Source organism: Xiphophorus couchianus, chromosome 2 (genome assembly GCF_001444195.1).
Source record: "Xiphophorus couchianus chromosome 2, X_couchianus-1.0, whole genome shotgun sequence".
Taxonomy (NCBI): domain Eukaryota; kingdom Metazoa; phylum Chordata; class Actinopteri; order Cyprinodontiformes; family Poeciliidae; genus Xiphophorus; species Xiphophorus couchianus.
Genome location: NC_040229.1, coordinates 33,116,814 through 33,137,984, shown reverse-complemented (window position 1 = coordinate 33,137,984; position 21,171 = coordinate 33,116,814). Strand labels below are relative to the sequence as shown.

At 37.7% G+C, this 21,171-nt stretch overlaps 1 protein-coding gene and 1 long non-coding RNA gene across 3 annotated transcripts; one reads left to right on the top strand and one right to left on the bottom strand.

Annotated features, from left to right (window-relative positions):
- Positions 1–5,152: 5,152 nt before the first annotated feature.
- dnajc24 (DnaJ (Hsp40) homolog, subfamily C, member 24) lies at positions 5,153–14,697 on the top strand. 2 transcript variants are annotated; one of them, XM_027999889.1, is made up of 5 exons: positions 5,153–5,300; positions 5,408–5,585; positions 8,783–8,912; positions 12,202–12,270; positions 14,462–14,697. In XM_027999889.1, exons 2-5 carry the CDS (start codon positions 5,484–5,486, stop codon positions 14,674–14,676), a joined length of 516 nt encoding a protein of 171 aa, XP_027855690.1. In that variant the 5' UTR covers positions 5,153–5,300; positions 5,408–5,483; the 3' UTR covers positions 14,677–14,697. The 2 variants fall into 2 exon arrangements, with proteins under 2 accessions (XP_027855690.1, XP_027855683.1); XM_027999882.1 differs by having other exon boundaries at positions 5,153–5,585.
- LOC114133808 (uncharacterized) lies at positions 9,394–12,203 on the bottom strand. The gene is made up of 2 exons (XR_003593279.1): positions 11,388–12,203; positions 9,394–11,357 (listed from the first exon to the last, which is right to left on the bottom strand). It is a non-coding gene; the product is annotated as an uncharacterized LOC114133808 (long non-coding RNA).
- Positions 14,698–21,171: the final 6,474 nt, after the last annotated feature.

Here is a 21,171-nt window from a genome sequence, read left to right as displayed (position 1 = left end):
TGTGGGAAGTTATGAATATGAACTCACAAGCAATTCATATTGTTTGTGAAAAATTATCCCCCCAGGCCTCACGTCAATAGTCCATCTATTTGAACAAAAATATCCGGCAGTGCTGAGGAGTCTTCTGCTGTTTTGGATTAGCCAAGTAGGACAGGCGACCATGCCAACATGGCTGCCGTATTTCCTGTGCCTAAGGAGACAATGTTGGGTCTACTTTTTACTATGTCTGCTCTATCTCTCCTATCCACGTTCAACTCTCAGTAGTGGTTCACTGAAAAACACCTTTATTTTGAGATTTCTCATTGTGTCCAGCAGGTTTGTTTGGCAATATTATCGCTCCAAAATGAATTATTACAGTAGTTCCCAAAGATTTTCTGGCCCCCCCTATGGATTACAATAAAATCCCTGAATTATTAGACTTTCAGCCGTCAGATGATCAGTAACTATGGAGACTGTGAAATCAGTCACCATGTCATTGCAGAAACAAATTACCTTCGACCTCTTAGTGTTGCAGAAATTTCTGATTCCATTTACTGCCCCATTACCGACAATAAGAACTTTTGGCATGTTTTTAGTTTTCTGTGTCACTTTAGGAGGTAATTGTTTGAATCTTGTCTCCTACCCCTCGGTGATGTTTGAAAGTGAGGTATTTTTGATAACACCTTTCTAATGAACATCTGTTCACCACTTGCTACATGTATCCTTCAGCCTATCTGTGCTGTCTGATCATCTGCAGAAAAAGAATGTGATGTGAGGGTCACTGATTTTGACAGAGATTTTGTAGGTGCTTACATCATTCAGCTTGTTTATCAGGTTTAATTGTCTTTTGTAATTTAACACCAGCTTTATGATCACAAACAGGTAGAAGAGACAATATGTATATTGTCTGTGCCTGTTGTTCTTTTCGATCTTTAATGAGCCAGCTTGTGCCGTTATTATCATCTGTGTTGTTTCTTCAGTTCACACATTTCTAATGACCAGCTGCTCTACATGAGTGTGAAACAGTACACGCCCGCACGCCCACCCCGACACACACACACCCACACACGCCGACACACACTATCCATACATGTGGTTCCATCTTATACTAACCAAAATCTGATTAACTATTCTTCTCTTGAGTATTTCTAAATGAATGTTTGTGCATAAAATTTGGACATGAAGATCCCGTCATGGACAGATTGTTGGCTCTCTTTGCTATTATTTTTTTCATTAATTGTTCCTCCTGCATCAAAATCCATCCAAATATTGAATTTGAATCAACAATTAAAGTTTTATAGTAATCCAAAACATTAGAATCATTTCAGAATTAATGAGCTTTTAATAAGATGCTCCTCAATGAAGAATGACTTTATTAGAATGAACATCAAAGCTTAACATGTGATTTCACACCATCCAGGCTGTATCTTACTCTTCCTCTTCAATTTCAGGATTGCAGTATGAGTAAAAAAATAACGTTTTGTTTCTGAAACGTGTGACTTAAATGAATTATTACATTGCTATAATAATTTATCATTTGAGGACCGGGGCTTTTCATATGCAATTCATAATATACAAAGGCTTTTATTATCTTGGGGCCGAGAACAGCTTCTGGGACAATAATTGCACAAATGCCTGAGCTGCTACCTCGGTAAGGGGCAACAAACTCAGGCAGTTACCTTAATCACAAGAAATTCAGCTATGTGGAAAGACACTAGCCTGGCGCTATTAGCATGCAGAAGCGTTAGCGTAGTTCGGTAGTACAGTTTACTTACTTAGATTGCAAGCTTATGTTGATAGTTACAAATTTAACTGATTAAAATTAATAATCATAGCATGGAGATAAGTAGCTAATGTTAAGATATACAGTATATTTCACTTGCTGCTCCTGTCACTACCAGAAGCCAGGCTGACGTCTAAACTGCCTGTGCTTCGACAAGACTACAGTGTTGGACCTATGTATCACAAAGGGGTAACCTATAGGTTACCCCGAGATGGGGGTGATTGGCTGAAACAAGGAAGCTATCTGATTGATTACTGTTGAATCCTGTTAAAAAATCAAAAACCATTTGTGGAATGAGACATCAGAGGAGTCTCAAAATTCACACACAAATGTAGCGCAATAAGTGTGTATCTCGTCCTGTACATTTGTGAATCTGGTGCTGTGATTTTGTAAATCTTCATCTGTGCATTTGTGAATTTTGTGACTCTTTTAGCTCCTTACATTCCAGTGTCACCTGCTGTGTTTTCACCAACAGCATCTCCAGCTTCAGCGTCTGCTTCCCCAACACTAGCCAATGCACATCCACGCTCCACCATTGTTGGTGCAGCACTGACAGCAACGGATCCCACATCCTTATTCTTACAACTTATTCTGTGTTGCTTTCAGCAATAAGAATCATTAGTATTTTCCAGTACCAACAAAAGCTCCACTACCTTGGATTCAGTTTAAGACGGGCCAGACAGATGCCACCACCAGACCTCCACTCCTTCACCAATCTCTGGAGCTCCTTTGTGGGTGTCCACCTCTTTACAACGCTCCAATCCAGTCTTCAGACAAGGCTATCTGAGGCTTCTTTTGATCTCCTGCTCTTCCTCCAGGGAAGGCTCTGTGGCCCTGCAGCCTCCAGAACTCCTTCACTGCCACGTCCTCTAAAATTAGATGTAGCCTTCTGAAGATAACATGTCTGTCCTAGAAATCTTTAATCATGCATATTAATGTAGCAGACCTCGGTAGTCATCTTCTCTTTCTCTCAGGAACCTTGTTGAGACAAGACAATTATATAGGTTAAATAAATTCACTCCTCCCACTCACACTAATTGTCATATAACCCCATGATTTTGGAGAGCAGGATGAGTAGCTTCTAAAGTAAAGTTCATAATGTCATTCAAACCAAAAACCTCAACTCAAAAAGCTATTCCAAAAGTAATTACGTTGCACCCGCTTCGGATTGTTTCTGTTCATAAAACACACAAGAGCATACTTTGCAAAAAATAAAAAAAGTGAGATAACATGTCATTTGACTCCTTGTAGTAGCAACCAGTGCTTTGAGGTGGTGAAGTTTCAGGTGTTTCCCTATTTGCCCTTCCTTTTCCAACCATCTAATAATACTTGCGTTCATAATTAATGGGCTTAATTAATGGTTTGAGTCATATCTGTGTACAGATTTTAATTCCTGACAGCTCCACAGTCATGAACCTTGCAGTTATTTTTAACCAAACCTTTCATTTGACAAACACATTAAACATATGTCTGAAAGTGCCTTTTTTGAGGTGCATCTTAACTGACGCATTTATTTGTAACATATAGACTTCACTATTGCAATGCAAATAAAGCTGGTAAAGGATTATAATTTCTTCAGAGTTAAAGAACATGGTTTAAAGGACCATGTTGGAAATGTCCATTAATAAACACAGTTCACTCCAACTGAAATAGCTAATTAAATAAAACCAATAAGATTATAGTTTAAAGTGGAACCTGGGCATTAACAGATCTTATTCCTTGTAAAAGAAACTTATGTACTGTATGTTGTCCTTCTGTCAAAGTCTCATGCGCTTCAAATATGTAACTGTAAAATATTATTTTATTCAGCAGCTCCGAGCTAATGCCTTATGGATCTTCACAAAGACAAAATCCATCTCAGAAATGCATGAGACCTAGCAGTAGGATGAAAAGAACACTGCCCCTCTCTTTAACAGTGATCACTGTTCACTTGTCTAATTGGCCTTAATTCACCCAAAATGAAGAAATAATTAACAGCACAACGTCCATCACTGCACGCCCCAAACCTCCGCCCATTATCACTGGGGTCTTGTTAAGAACCGTGATGAAGTGACAGACAGGAAGTCAGATCATATGTGTCATTATGTCACCTCATCTCCTCTGATCCCATTTCAATTAACAGATCATTTGTGATCTGTACTTTCAGCATAGACTTCCCTGCAGGTGGTCATGTGCTGCTCTTTCCTGGCAGTTGTTTCAGAGGTTTGCCAATAGAAATCAACACGATGAAGATGGTTTTCATTACAGAATGTCAAAATTTCTACATGCATAAAAAGCTACAGTGAATCCATTGTCTCCTGTCATAACGCACAAAAGAGCATATTTTGTAAAAGACAAAAAAAAAATAGTGAGATAATATTTCAATTATGTCCTCGTAGCAGCAACCAGTGCACACTAAATAGTGATTTTTGAGGGATTATAGATTTTTCTTATATTACTGTGTTTAGCATCTGTGCAATTACTCAGCCACAGTTAAATATGCATTATGTTAGTGTAGTGTAAAATGGTATAAGAACTATATCTTCATGTGCTTTTATTATGCCTCATCTCTACCTGCTTCCCGTCTTATAACTTAATCCTTTTTAAACTAATGTTTAGAACCCTTCTCAGATAAAGCACACTGTGATGTTTCAGATTGCAGTAAAATATTAACAAAATAATTTCTAAGGAAATCTCAAAACACAGAGGAATCAAGATGAAATTTTACAACCAGTGCCAAACCCATATTCTCACTCTCAGGAACCAAACTAAATCCTGTAAGACGTCAACACTCGTCGCCACAGACTGGGGTTTATCTGAAACTACCACTACAATTTGGAAATGGAAAGGATGGAGTATCCTCAGTCCTGACCTTATCCCCACTGAACAGTCGTGGTATCATCTTGGGTTTTGATAATCTTTGAATGTTACCCTTGTTTCCTATTTAATGTTACTCTAAATACTTCTATTAATGAACACCTTTTTTTGTTTTGAATTAATTTCAGGTTTGCTGTATGGAAAAGTATGTTGTCGATGAAAAGTGTCATGGAGGGATAGCAGTGTTAGAAACTATATTCTAAAGCCTTTCCTGCTTCCACATGACAATCCAGACCAAAAAGGGTAAAATGTGTTTTACGTCCCCAACATTTCATTAAAATTGCTTTTATTGGATGTGTTGTGTTCTTTTATATCACTATTCAAGGAAGTATAATAGTTCACTTTTAAATCCTCCAGTATATTTCTAATTTCTAATTTTCTACATAAAACTTCTTAAGATGGCTTTCATTCTGTTCCAGATGTAAACACAACATAACCATAAACAGCTGTAAGACTGAACGCTATCTGCCTGAAAGACCTGAATGCTCTTCGATCGGAACAATTCATTTTACCTCAGTTAGCGGAACTATAAGGGTTGACGTCGTTTTCACGAGATTTAAACACCGACGGACAATATGCCCGTCCTTTCTCTTTGTTTAATACGTGAACATTAGTTTCATAACAACAGTGTATATTTTCTGTTCTGGGTTGATAACACTGTTCTACCCGGACTTCTCCCCCAGTAGGTCCAGCCAGCTACTTAAAGTCTGGCGGAGTTTTACAGGGACAGTTTACTGAGCAGCTCCGCTTCCGGCGGCTCTGCTCGGGTTCTGCTGTCGTCTCATCCAGGTGGAAGGTGGAGATGACCTGAGGTTATCTGTGGGTGAATCCCTCTTGAGGCGTCGATCTGCGCGTCTGCAGAGACATGTGTGATCCGGAGCAGAAGGACCTGTATGCTGTGCTGGGCGGCAGCCCGTCGGATTCCCTGCAGCAGCTCAGACACAGATACCAGCAGCTGGCTCTGAAGGTCAGGAAGCAGATTTACATCCTTCACTAACGTTTCTCTCCCAGCTATGTTTTTACACAAGATGAAGAAAAGACACTTTAGACAATGAACGTTAGAGCACATTTTGTCTACTAGATGAAAGCAGACTTACAGACACACACTGCAGTAACCTGAAGTTTTGTCAGTCAGGTTTCCCGGTTTTCATTTAGTGTCCAGCAGTTCTTTCAGCCCTTAACTACAAACCTGAGTTTGAGCCACAAGATCAAACATTCAACATCCAACCAAAGTGCATCTCCTATCTAACCTGTCAACGATTTTCTCTAGAATAACGAAATGAAACAAAAGGAGCCAATATTATTGATTTCATTGAACTATTGTGTTCAGCGGATCTTTAGCATGATTTATGAAAAGTGTTGAAGATGAAAACCAACTCTTGTGACCAATATCAAAATAGACACTCCTCCGATTCAGACTTGCCAACTTAGAATATTTAGCTTTGGTTGGCAGTGCACTCATTTGACGAATCATAGTTGTAACAATATTAGTGTGTGTAATATCACAGTCACAAAGTACTGCTTAGCCTCAATATTTAGTAGGACACAGCTCATCAATTGATTAATCAGTCAACTTTATTTTTACCATTTTGTAAATGTTGTTGCAGTTAGTTGAATCAGTTTTCTTGCTGAACCTGAGGGGGAGAGGGGAAGGGACTAAAACATGCAGGATGCCGGCCCTGGAGGACCGACTCTGGACACTCCTGATCTAAATCATTCCTCTGCATCTCTGGCTGGATGCTCAGCCAGTCTCAAACATTCTGCAGCCCCTAACAGGTTTTCTTCCAGCATTGTCTTAATTTTTGCTACATTAATCTATATTCCTATCAATTCTGATCAGCATTCTTGTTCATTCCCACAGCATAATGCTGCCACCATGGTTATTGTGTGTTCAGGGCAGTGTTAGTTTTCTTATACATAAAGCGTTTTGCACGTCATTCAGAAACTTCGACTGTAGTTTCTACTGACATTGTTCTACTGACCAAAGCACATTCAGCTCTGCACTGACCCAGAGCAGAGCTGTGGGTCTATCAGCGCCTCCAGACTTACCCTGTGTTGGTTGGTCAGCTGGTGTTCCATCTTCTCTGTGTTCACATGGTGGATTGAACAGATGATGTTTGACATGTATGTTAAAATACAGTCCAGTATTCACTCATTCATGGTGCTGTGAATTCACTGTTTTCTGATAAACATCTGGTGCTGCCTCTGATGGTGATTGCAGTTGCATCAGACTTCCTACTTTACATTAATGCCTTCTACACATTTCTGTAGTGTCAAAGTGGGAAGCCATTTTTTGTTCTTACTTTCTACTTTGCTATTCATGGTAAATTTTAGTCAGAAATAATATCTTTTCCCTTTCTTCAAGAAGAGGTGAGCTAATAATGCTCTGCCAGTATTTTGTCACATGTCTTGAATCCTGACAAGAAAATTAACTGCATTGTTGGAAACGAGGGGCTAATGAGCGCTTCCTTTACCCAGCATTCCCTGTTGGTTTCTAGCTAGCTGTATCAACTCTTTACAGAACAAAAAAAAATCATTTTCCAAATATAAAGAATAATTTCTCATAAATGCTGGCTCATTAACTGCATCAAATAATAAGGCTCCTTAATTATATATTATATGGTTTAATCACATCAGTGCTATTGAATAAATGTTATATTTTCTTATCTGTCTAAAGCTATCAAATTACTGTCTGGAGGTAGTTTTTATTTGTCAGGGAGCCTAATCTGTACACTTAATTCATAGGAATGAGGTGAACATATTGAAAAAATACACTTATGTTCAGATCCACAGTATAAAAATTTTATTTGACCAGCATTATTATTTTGAATCTTACCACTAAAAATCTGTAATTGCTTTTTTAGTGTTTGCACTGACATTTTAATAATGAAGTAAGCCACAAGCAAACATGAAATGTAACTGTTTTAAAGGGGATGCTGAGGGAAATCCAGGCTGAGTGTTCGGATTATCTGAATAAAGATGAAGCTTTTCAAGATGGCTGTTATTGTCTCTCAACCCAAAAGTTAAATTTTGAGTTTGAGTTTGAGTCAGGTATTAAAGTACCTGACCAAAATCTAAAAGGAACATTTGGTAGGATTCACCACAGGAAGTGGTACAGCAGGTCATTGTGTCAGGAGAAATACCTCAGTTAGAACAGGACATGAGTATTTACAGATGGGTCAAGTACTGTTACTCAGAACCAACTCGGGTTTTAGCCCCCGTCGCTGTTTTGCCTGCTGACTGTTGTTGAGCCACCACTGTTTATGTGGCCCTGATGTCTCAGTGGTTTGTCTCTCTGGGTTCAGATTCAAATTGTGACTTTGTTGGAGAAGCTGGCTCCAACAAGGTCCTTTGTTTTTCAGGCAAAACCAAAGGAAGTCTGCTGGAAGATTATAAATATCAATGTTGATCCAGTTTTGATTGATTGGGCTCCTTCTTGAATCTGGTTCTATTTCTTTAGCATCAGTCCGTCATTGTCAGTCATGATCTTATTATTATTATTATTATTATTATTATTATTATTATTATTATTATTTCCTTGCATTGACTCAGGACTAACCAACACACAGAACTTGTTTTTCCATGTTTTCTCTGGTGTTGTTGTGACACCAAGACCAAACAGAATCTGTTGTTCCTTCCCATCTTTTTGTTGATATTTCTGACATATCTTGATTAGGGGTGCACCGATTTATCGGCCAGCCAATTTATTGGTGAGGATTTCTTTAATTTTGGGAGATCTGTGATTGGCTGATTCTTGCATGTTTTCCACCACTCTTATTTACCTCAGCAAAGGTCTAAAAATTAATCACTGCTGTGAGAGACATTTGTAGTTGACAGTAGTTACCCCACTATTACCAACTCAGTAATTTCCTTGCTATATGTAGCAACATTTCAGACAAAGCAAATTGTATTGGTCAAAATTGGAATTGGTCAGTCAGACCTTTTAAAGATCGGTGATCAGCGATCAGCCAGAAAACTGCCATTCTGCTAATTCTGATACTTTGTTGACATGTTATTTGAGTTTATATCCCCACCTACTCCTTCTCATTCCCTCACCAAAGTTACAGAAATCTGTAACAACATCTTTGAGGGGTCTAAATACTAATGTGTGTGTGTGTGCGCGCGCGTGCGTTGGTGTGTGTGGGCGTGTGCGTCCGTGTGCAGTACCATCCAGACCGTCTTGGAGGTGAAAACTCTGCAGAGTCGAGTGTGAAAACATTTCTTGAAGTTGATGCAGCCTGGAAGATTCTTGGTGACCAAACCACAAGAAGAGAATATGACCTGCAGAGGCGAGGTGAGGCTGACCATTTCATTTCATATTGTTGCTACTTCAGCTTTTTTCTAGAGACACATCAGCCACATCTCATTCTGATTAGAGATATCCAGCTGCTTTTCAATATTTAATATTTTCATATTTGGCTGTGTTGCCATATTGCACCATTGCTCTGCTTAAGCCCCTATTGTGGGTGTCATTTCAAATCAGTGGGTTCATATTTAGCTAAGTGGTCTTTCTCTATGCTTGTTGGCATGTTGCTGGAAAATTTTTAAAAATAATATTGCAAGGTTACAAAATCAGCCAAACACAATGTAGAGAAGAAATCTTGTTACTTTCTCATGGTACATTCATGTGAAATAATTAGAACTTTTTTGATTTTAGCAAATGGCTGCAATGAAACAAAGAGTGAAACATTTAAAGGGGTCTGAATCCTCTCTGTAGCCACTGTAACTGTAGACACTGAGGAAATCAATGTGGATGTGTCTTCTTATTCAGTGTATGTAAACTTGTGGTTTATTATTAGGTAAAACTGACTTTGGGCATTGCTCCAGCATGTCCTTGCATGTTGTATATCAGATGAGTGAATGGTGCTTCCTGCTCTCAGCTGTCTTCTTGAGGTCTTGATCAGATGTTTGATCTCAGCTAGCAGACCTTCCTCAGATTTGCTAGAATAAGGTGTAAACTGTGGTTCTTATTGATATTTCTCTGGTCTACAATTCCAACCTCAGGTTTTATTGGTCCACTTCTCTAGTCCTCTGGTTTTACTGTTTTTATTTAATCTGTGCTTTCCTGCAGATTAAAAAGAGATCGTTCCAACTGGAATCCACCCAGTGACCAAACAATTTCCCTTTCCTTCTTTCTTTCAGTGTTTTCTTTGGTATTTCATATTTTGAGGCCCTGCACATTTTTAGAAACTGTGCAGTTGAAGAATCTTAAAATAAATCATGTTTGTGGTGTAAATAACCTCATGCCAAGTTAAATCAGTTACCATCCAGTGGTTTTATCAAAAGCTCTAAACTTCAAATGTATTATTGCCATCTTTCAAATCTGTCATGATTTTAAGTATCTGCAGAGCATCTACAAAGTATTCACAGCGCTTCAGTTTTTCTACATTTTGTTTTATTACAACCTTATCTGTATTAAAATAATGTCTTTCCTAAGTTGTATACACAAATACCTTTTTATGACAATATGGAAAATATTTAATTTCTAATATTTGCTCCAACAGTTGTTCCCTTCTCACCAAGCTGTTTGCCTGTTGACCTGTCGGCCTGTGCAGCCTTGTCTGCAGTTCTGTCCCTGTCCTTAGACAGCTCTTTGGTCTTCCCCATGGTGGAGAAGGCGGAGTCTGACTGAATGTGTGGACAGGTGTCTCTTATTATACGAGTTCAAACAGATGCAGGAGTGATAAAGGACCTTTTATCTGTTAGAGATAAAATCCTTTAGTAGATGATCAAATATTTATTTCATGTAATAAAATGCTAACTATTGGTTCAAAATCAAACAATGAGATTTTCATTGTTGGGATGATGGGTCATATATTTTCATTGAAGGGGTTTGAAAAAATTGAGTCTTATTATTTTACAGTAAACAAATACCCCCAGAGTCTTCCCAACCCCCTCCACTCCGCCGCCCCCCAAACCAGGGACTTTCCTGGTGAGACTCAACAGTGCTAATAATCTCACTACTGCTGCCCCTCATCATTGGTTCTAGTGCAAATTATCACTAGATTAGCAGCCATTTTTCTTCACTTAGTGCAGCACTAATTAAGACCTACACTAAATTTAGCATTAATTACTAGTGCTTCAAAGTATTTATCACCATCCAACGGTTCAGCTTGATAATCACTCTGTTCTCAACAGTGAATTGTTGTAAAAATGTGTGAACATCTGTCTTTTCATCCCAGCCTTCTTTTAATGTTGGCCACCTCTCTGGTTCTACAAATGCAGTGCATTGAGAATTTAATAGACATCATTTAACATTTTTACCAATTTATGGTAGAGCTTTATTCTAAAACTGATGACAGATTTTTCCCCCTGAATATTCTTCTCACAAAACTTCACAATGATAAAGTGAAACAGTTTTTCAGGTTTTAACACATTTCTCACAAAGTAAAAAAAATCACATTCATAAATGTCCCTTGCCCTTTGGTAGTAGAACACTGACCGTCCTTCAGATGCTTCTCCAACCTGATTTGAGTTCAGTTGTTGTAAATCGAGTTGATTACATGACATGAAATGTTTATTTATTGACTTATATGTTGCAAAAACAGACTAGAAAAACTAAAGCCTCCGGTTTGACCTGAACTTCAAGCATCAAACCTGAACAAAAATCACCTGGACTATATAATTGCAGCATGTAGCATGATGCTGCCACTCTGAAGCCTAGTGGTTTTCTGTTGCAGGAACTGGGAGACTGAGTAGAGGGTAAGAAGAAAGCAGCAACTTGAGAGCGAACCTCACACTGACCTTATGTCAGTGTGAGGTTCATGACCTTATGTCATGATTGATCAATCATGACATAAGTGTCATGTATAATTCAGCTAACATGACAAATAGGTTGTCTAAATGTGGTCTAGTCAAAACCTGGACTTAAATCCAGCTGAACATCTAAACTAAGCATGTCACAGCCCATCCAGCCTGACTGAGCTTTAGGAGATCTGTAGAAAAGCCCAGCTGGGCGGCAGCAGCAGGTGATGCTGGGGAGAAACCGCTGCATTTAGCTCACCAATTCAAAGTCATTTAAAAGGTTTCTATCCAAGGAACCTTCTTAAATCTATTTTTCTTTGTCAGACTGTTGCTACGATCAAACCCGTTCTACGTGTTAATCACCGGCTTCTGTGTAAATAAACACCAAATTTAAAAGGGATGATGTTCAGATTGAGCTCATTCAGTACCACTGGAATAAATCACAACTACTTTTCAGAATCAATTTGTGTCAAGTCCGCTTTGGTCTTGTCCCCATTGGCCCAGATGTGACCTTTAGCTTCTAGGACCAAGTGGTCTGGATTTCTACTAGTACTGCTGCTACAGGAAAAATGTTAACCACACATCCTCTGTTAAATCTTCTGTTAAATCTTTAGCCTGTAGCTTGTTGCCTTTTAATACAGTATGGGCCACTTTGATGCTGGAACACCCACCCACTGACACTGGCCATTGTCATTTTTCTGTCTGAGAGAAGACAGAACAATGAAATGGTTTGGTCTCATCTAACTGCTGATTCCTGGTGTGCGTGTGATGATGTGTGTGTGTTTCTGTTAGTTCTACTACTGTTTCAATACTAAAGTCATGCTGTGATCCTTCTGCAGCACAGGAACTGAAACAGGACTGGACAGTAGATTCTACCGTCGACCTGGAGGACATGACATGGGAGACAGGTAATGACACGTCACGTTAAAACCTTCTCCAGCAGGTCGGATGTGTTTTTTCATGTGTTTCTGCTTGAACAGTGGAATCTCTCCCAGACGGTTTTATGAGCTGATTCACATGTAAATGTGAAATAAACTCTGTTCAGGAAAGACTTTCTTAAAAAAAAGTGTAAAATTTTACATCCAAAAATGATGATGGAAACATAAAGTTCTGTCATTTAAAAGTGTAAAAATTCTAAAACCTTCTGATATATGCTAAATTGAGTTTCTGTTTCCCTGAGATTGTTTCTTTGTTTTTCAAAGATCATCATTTTTTTGTCTGATCCTCGGTTTAAGAAAGCTTTAGGTTGTGCATGTGCCGACTGCTTCTATTTGTACTGGTATGGCAAAATACACTCATCAGCCACTTTATTTGATACACCTGTTTGATTGCTTAATAGCACAAATAGTGAATCATCCAATCACAGTGCAGCAACACCAGGCATCATTTAGGAATCTAGAAAGGAAAAAACGGACTTTCTGAAGTTCAAAGCGATGATCAGAATGGGGATGAAGGAAGACTTAAGGGCTTTTGGGTGGGGTATAGTTGCAGTCTGCTGATCTGCTATGATTCTTACACCCAACCATATCTGAGGTTTACAGAGATCCAGTGCAGCATTGGGCCTCGTTAATGTGGGGATCAGAGAGGAGTGTGCAGACTGCCTTCAATTAATAAGAGAACTTTAATAAGCTTTTGAATTGGCAAAGGATTACGTTTGCCATTTTTTTACACATATTGTACATTACCTGAATTCCATCTCAGATTCCACAAAATATCGACTTGTGAAGCAGATGGGCTACAACAGCAGAACGACACATGAGCTGCTAGTCCTGCTAATGAAGAAAAGCAAACTTTGTTCATACAGACTCACCAAAACTGGATTGGAGAAACATTGCTTGGTCTTGATTACAGTTTAAACATTCAATTGGTAGGATCAGGATTTGAGTCTAATTACTTTAAAGTCTCATTTAAAAAGGCAGGGTTAACAAACTCTGAGTAGAAGGCAGATACTCTGAATAAACCTACCCAGCTCTGTCATATTCAGGATTTTCAGTTTCAGAACAGGAGATATCAACAAGGTAACTCAATTCTGAATCAAGTTACCCCTGACCTAAGTTTGAGCGTGAGTCTATTAGAATCCCTCATCAAAGGAACGCAGATGACTGCGATTCACCATGACAACGGGAGAAATAAAGATGCCTCAAAGTCCATATTTCTTGCCAATGGAGTTGGAAATTTTAATGATGATTAGGAGAATATCAAAACATGTGTAACAAAAAATACAAAAACAAAAGTACAGCAATACTGTTACTGCTGCATAATAAGCAAGTGTTAGATTTAGCAGAGAATTAGCAATATTCTTAACGCTACACTTATTTAACATCCAAAAAAAATGACAGTTTTATTTGACTAAACAAAATATCAATATCTACTGTACCTTGGACACCCAAAAACATATGTATGAATTGTGTGCCAAAATGTGATACAAACAACATTTTTGCTTTCAGGGACGGCCACATTTGTCAGGCAGTGAGCTGCTCAGAAATGTTCAAGTCACAATCATCTACAATCTGACAGTGGGAAGACTCTTGCCTAAAAATCTTCATTATAAAATAAAATTTGCCTAAAACTAAGCTATTTGTGCCTGATACCAATAACATAAACGAGAGAAAAATCAGTTGGACCTGCCGGGTGATTGAACCCCAGTGTCTCACCTGATAGGTGGAGAAACACACCACCCTACTAAGATTCACATCCACTTCTTCACACAGCATGGAGGTATGAGCTCAGGTTCTGCACATAGTGGTCGGCTGATTAATTTTGATAAGATGACAAATGTCTTGATTCTCTTTGACTCTCTATTTAGCTTATTTATCAGGTTTGGGTGATTTGATGAGTTGAGTATTTCAAAATAGCATTTTGCAGAGTGTTGTGGGTGTTTGTGTGTATTTATGTGCAGACAAAGTTCCATTGGTGCACTATGTACACGAAGTCATGTGATACTACATGTGTAGTAACTGTTTAATTTTCAGTTCAGTTCTGAACTGTATGAGTTGTTCAGGAACTGGTCCAGTTTTTATAATCTATAATGAGCTAAATTTCATTTGTGAATCAGTTGTTAGCGGTTGTTGTCACTGATCTTTTGCGTTGTTGTTTTAGATGGGTGTGAATGCAGCTACAGCTGCCGCTGTGGAGGAACATTCAGCGTCTCAAAGGAGGAGGTGCAGGAGGAGACACAGAGGAGGCTTCAGGAGCTTAATGAGCAGGAAATGCACCGAGGAGCGCAGAGCGGCGTGCTCGTCTGCTGCGATACCTGCTCACTCACTATTTATGTCACTTGGTCTCTAAATAAAAAGATGCATATGTCAAAATAAATGTTATTTTTTAAATGCAGAGTATGCAGAGTCCTAATTAAATGGTTCCCTCGTTCCTGAGTATATTAGTACAACTTGCACTGTTGGTGTGAGGATACACTTTTCCTACCTGTCAACACAAAGGTGAAATATCTTCTACTGCTGTGAGGGTTTCAGTCGTAGTTAACTTCTACTAGGGGTTTTAGTAATGTTATCAGGAGCAGATAGACATTCAGCAGCAGGTAGGAACCCCACAGGAGTCTACCTGCGACCTGCTGCTCCCTCCGAGGCACCTGCTACATGTACAGACTTGCCGTTAGCAGCCATGATGCTACTTAGTAAACCTAACGCTCAGCAGACAGACGCACAAAAGAAACCAAAGACTGACAGAGGTTTGTAAATAAGCTCGTGTCTGCCTTCACATTTAAGATATCCCTTTTTATTTTTTTACTCTATTTTACATTAAAGTACAAAATATGTTTTGCGTTACATTATATACATGAAAAAAGAACACAAAACCAAGAAAAAAACCCAGGAAATATTGTGTTTTAATGAATGAATATTACTGTGTGTGTATGAGCAATAATGATCATATGAATGACTATTGTTATGTGGAGCAATTAAACAAATAATGCGAATATTCATAAATCAATAAATTGTGAGAGGCAGGTAAACATAAACACACGATGGATCAATTAATAGTTAAATTATTTCTAACTGGAGTTTGTCACATTGAATACAGGAACTACATGGGATGAGACTGGAAGATGCATGGAGAAAAAAAAAAAAAGAAGAGAAGGGCAAAAACCCAGAAGAATACATGTAGCAAACCCCCCAAATGAAGAATTTTGGCTTTACTGATGAACAGCCTTAATCTGGGGTTAATTACAATACATAAATTATGTTATTTATAATATAAGAGAGGATCACATAAAATCTATTACATAAATGCTATATTCTATTGAAATGTGTTCATTGAATAAATTTTTCCAATGTGTCAGACTGATGGCGGTCTTTGTTTAGCATTTGTAACATGAATAATGTTGGTGGTGTCTCTTTATGAAGACATGGTTATAATGGGATGAAGCAGCCAAACCTGCTTGGGTTGTGTAGTGGATTTTGTACATTGAATGAACTGAAGATTAACATTTTTTGTCATATATGAGATATTATTGCAAATTTTAATTCCGAAGTGATAATCTGGGTTTATATTCAGATCTAATTGCCATCTTGAAGTAGATATGGATATTGTTGAATCAATCTTGTTTAATATTCTGTATATCAGCTGAATTTTCTTTCTAGATGCAATTTTAAATAGTTCAGTAAATTGTCCTTTAGGTTCTATGAGTTGTTCCAGGTCATATTTACTTTGAAGATATTCTAAGAAATGAGCATCATCAAGTTTATATCGTTTAGTTGATTCTGAAAATAAAAGGGAGTTTATTATCCAAAGATATTTTCAAAATGTGTAATGCCTTTAGAGATCCATGAGCTAAAAAAAGAGGATTTTTTATTTATTGTGAGAAACAGATTATTCCAAAGTGGTGTGTATATTGAGGTGGTGAAATTTAAATTAATAATATTATTGAATTTCCACCACACTGATAGAGTGGCCTCAGTGGTTGGGAATTTAAAGTAACCATGTTTCTTAATAGTTTGACTAATGAATGGCAAATATGATAGTTGCATTTTCCAACAAAATGATTGTATTATTTCATTAAAGCCATTGTACTTCTGACTTTGGATGCACTTAATTATGTACTGTAACCGATTGGCTATATAATAATTTGGTGTCATTTTCATATCGGTATTCTTTAGTCAGAGTGGATATGAGTAGAGGTGACAGTGGGATCTTTGCCAGGTTTAAGCAAAACTATAATAGCAGATATATTTAAATTTAGGGGAACAATGCCAGTTTCTTTTATTTCTTGTATCAATTTGTATTTAATGGAGCATATCCCAGAAATGTTTATAGGATTCAGCTGGAAAACCATCCGGCTCTGGTGTTTGCAATAAGATGTATTGCATTGGTAAATTTTGTTTTCCAATAATGGAGCTTCGAGCATACCAATCTGTTCTGTCAAATGCGGTAGATCAATATTATTTAGAAAAGAGTTCATTTCTTCTTGGGAAGGATCATTTTTTTCAGAGTACAGTTTGGTATAAAATTCTTGAAAAACATCCTTTATTTCTTCTAGTTTTCCTGCTGAGTCTTTAAAATCTGAAATAATATTTTTTCTTTGTTCTTTTTCAGTTGATTAGCCAAATATTTACCAGATTTATTGTTACAGTGAAAGTTGTCTTGTTAAATTTCTGGGATATAAAATTAACTTTCTTATTTACATGCGTATTTAGTGTAGCTTACATATTTTCTCTTTCTCTCACTTTTTCACTTTCCTCTCTTTTTTATGGACTCCTTATGCTATGATTCTGCCTCTGCATACAGCTTTCCCTGTTTCCCATATGAATGATGTTGCAGTATTTGGTGACTCATTCATCTTGAGGATGGATGCCCATTCCTTTTTAAGTATTTATCAAACTTTTGGTCTTCCAAAAGTGATAGATTAAGGTGCCATCTACTGAAAAACTTGGCAGGTTTTTTTTTTTTACATTCCAAAAGATAGATATGGGTGCATGATCACTAATCACAATCAGCATATATTGTTTTTTATTATATTTCCCCATTAGGAACATATCAATACATGAATATGAATGATGAACAGAAGAGAAAAAAGTAAATTCTTTGGAGAATGGATGTAGTAATCTCCAACTACCACTAAGATTGAATTCACTCATATATTGTTTAATTCCTCTGATGATTTCTGGGTGGATCTGATTTTGTCTTCTTATCAAGGGATAGGTTTAATATCGTATTAAAGTCCCCAAATATTATCATTTTGGGAGTCTGAAAATTCTGAAAGTATTGTAAAAAATTTTGGAAAAAAAAAAAGATAATAATAATGTGCTATCTGTAGTTGAACCATAAACATTGGCTATTGTTAGTGTCTCTGTGCACAGAAATACTAATTATTATAAACTGACCTTCAGGATCCACAGTAGTTTTATGATGTATTATTTGTATATTTTTTATCAATCAAAATGCATAGTCTTTTTTGTCTTCAGTTATAGTTTGAATAAAATACTTAATTATATTGGGTTGTTCATTGTAGTCAGTTGAAAATTATAATTCAATCTTTTTGATGCAAAAAATCCCCAACATATTTTTATTCACTCAGCTGTTGAGTACTGCTGGTATAAACTACACAAAACGTCCTGCCTCAGTCTGGACTTTGAGTGCAGTCTGTGCGCCCTGATGGCTATAGATCATTATCATCACAGAGCTGCTCAGAAGGTGCTTGGAGTTTGGTTTTCTGGTTCATATGTTAGGTGGAGATGCAGAAGACCTGCTAAGTTTCCCCTCAGGTGCTGTGGGCTTAATCATGCATGCTTTAATGGGGAATTCACACCTTTTAGTATAAAAGCCAGCTTTCTCTTGTCACAGTGCAGGTTAGTACCAAAATCTATTAAATATCTATTGCTGTTGTTGTTGTCATACTACAAACTGAAATCTAAGATGATAGCATGTTGTTTTGCGCCTACAAAAATGGAGCTGTCAATGCTAAGCAGTCATAACCCAGAAGTTCAGAACCGATGACCTAAATGGCAGAGCTATTCTCCTCTCAGCAGGGCTCCTGACACACAAAGGATAAAGACTGATAATGACTTTGCTCTCCCTGATCACAACCTGCAAAGGTTACAGCTGACAGGAGCTCTGTGTGAAGATCACCTCTTATCCATCCATCCATCCATTCGTCACACTCTACTTGAAAAGTAAGGAAGAGGGCAGAGAAAATTGTCATTTAATAGAAAGAGAGCGCTAAGGTGTGGTGTTGTTCACTAATTATGGTTCCCTAGAATGTTATCACCAATAGGGACTGATTCATAGACGATTATCTACTGTCATAAAAAGAGAGGATGGGTCAGAGAGGTGTGTGAGTGTGTGTGTGTGGGCGTGTGTGTGTGTTGGGGTGGGGGATGGTGGCTGACAGCTGATGTTTAATTAAAGGGTTGAAAGAATATTGACGTGACAGACACAGACACATGCTGGGCACAAAATCACTTTCACCAACCCACGACCTACAATTAGGGCGCTTTAGATCACTTTCCACCAAGTAACGACACAAAGGCAGCCGTTTACACAAAGCCCTCAGCTGCATGTGACGTCATTATCTAACACCTGAACGTGTTCAGAGCCATCTCTGCAGAGTCCGACCACACCTCTTCTTTGTGAAGCACTTCCAACTTTCTGTTCATCACCTGCTCCATTAGACTGAACACAGTTTTCAAAAGATTACGATATCAATGAAAAGTTCATTAATTTGAGTAACTCAATTTAACTCAAATTCATTAATGAGTCAAATCCAGAGTCATATGCCTTACCCAGTTGTTGATATATTGTATGTGTTTAGTTCCTGTCAGCTTTGATGATTGTGGATTATAGTGAATGAAACCCAAATCTCAGGTCCAACGACTGAGAAAACGACTAACGCTCAGAAAAACCTGCAGAAAATGCCTGTTCACAGAACACTGTGTCCAAATACATTGAGGGAAAATTTAAGAGAGAAAAAAACTGCTGTAGAAAATTTTGGATAATCAACAGGCTTGTGAAAGCACAATCCATTCAAAAGCCTGGGGAATATTGATAAGAGGAATACAGTTTGTAAGTGTAGTGCTTTCAGTATCTAAGGCTGGATTTAGTGCTTTGGGTTCTATTTATTTAATATTGTACCCCAAGAACACTGGTTTCATTTTATTTACCAATAATGACCATTTGTTGATTTTTTTTTTTTTTAGAATTTTTTTCACATAGTTCACTTCATGTCTTACCCACCAATAATGAGAGTTTGTAAAGTTAAAGTATTCATTCACCAAACATCAAAACTAAAGTAGTCCACACATGAAATCTCAGAATATACACTTGAAATATTTTACTCTGTGTGTAATGAATATCTAATGACTTGCAGGCCTGCAAGTCATTTGGGGGGCTTGTTGTTTGCCTCATAGATTCCACGTGTGTGCACTTTGTATTAAATTGAATTGATTTTTTAGAAGCTTTTATCCAAAGCCTCTTAAAGGATAGCCTATTCTTTACAGGATAAATCCAATATTACACGAAGCAAGTCTGTAAAAGGCTTTAAATTAAAGTTCTGAGCTTTTAAACAGATATTCATGGTTAGATCTGCATTGTAACTTTTGTCTTGATGGATTTATTGCACAAAGCAACCAGAGCTTCAGAGCTTTACAGGTCATTAAGGAATCTCTAACTAGACTCATCAGGTTATCCAAGAAACAAAAAGTATTACTCTGCATAGACAGTTTTACGGTAATTGGCCTTGCTGATCTTGGAGCTTTTCTGATGAGTATTCAAAGTCAGAAAAAGTGACCTGTAAACCACTACTAGAACCCAGTTTAAATAAATGGAATCTGCATATTGAAATGAAGGTAGAACTTTCTGAATCTCTTTGCTCAATTTTGTGACACTGTAATTGGCCTTTTTTTTAATTAGTTTGAGCAATTGTCTGTGATTATGTGTTTTATTGACTAGAATTTGTTTTGTCGCAAAGCACTATTTCACAGCTGATGTTTAATTAAAGGGTTGGATGGATGGATGGATGGATAGATGGATGGATTAATGGATGGACAAATGTTTAAGATGTCATAATTTTTTCCCTAATCAATAAGGTGTGTCAAGCTGTTACCAAATAATGGTTTTGTGTGTGAAAGTATGCGTGTGTTCGCACATGTACATGGGAAATTATTTTGACATGTCAGTTGCTATAGAAACCTCAAACTGGGTGCACCTGCCTTAAATTTATCTATTTTCTTTGAAGAAACACACATTTTCAGATGTGTGTATGCGAGGGCGGGGGGTGTTTGGCAGGCTGGAACATGGCAGTACCTCTTGGGGATTTTTGTGTCAGTTTGGTTCCCAAGAGCCCAGAGGAACAACAACTGTACTCACCAGTTAAATGATGACAAAGCACTGTCTGGTAAGATGTGTGCGTGTGTGTGTGTGGTCTTGTATTTGAAATACTGATAGGACTATTTTTCCAACAAACACTACATTGCGGGGACCAACTGCTCCTTATGGGGCCCAAAGACCAGGCCCCATAAGAAGAGGTGGTGTTTTTGGGTTAGGCGTTAGGTTTAGGACTAAGGTGTGAACTGAGATTAGGTTAAGCTTAGGTTTAAGTATGTAACGGTTACATTGTTGGGTATTTTAGGGTATTTTAGGAATGAATGAAAAATGAATGGAAGTTGATGCAGAGTTCCTTTCAAGATAAAAAAAGACCTAGCCTACTTGTCTGTGTGTGTTTAGGACATAAACACAATTCAACTGCTAAAGTTCAACCTATTTCCATAATTTAAAACTTTTGTTTGTGAGATAACATTTTCTGAGATTCTGTTGTGGTAGATCTATTCATCTCTTTATCATGTTTTTTGCCTATAAAGGCA

Excerpts from the sequence above, each read along its gene's own strand:
- dnajc24 (XM_027999889.1), top strand. The coding sequence starts at position 5,484 with ATGTGTGATCCGGAGCAGAAGGACCTGTATGCTGTGCTGGGCGGCAGC. Across the intron at positions 5,586-8,782 it reads ACCAGCAGCTGGCTCTGAAG|TACCATCCAGACCGTCTTGG; the intron begins GTCAGGAAGCAG and ends GTCCGTGTGCAG. Across the intron at positions 8,913-12,201 it reads ATATGACCTGCAGAGGCGAG|CACAGGAACTGAAACAGGAC; the intron begins GTGAGGCTGACC and ends ATCCTTCTGCAG.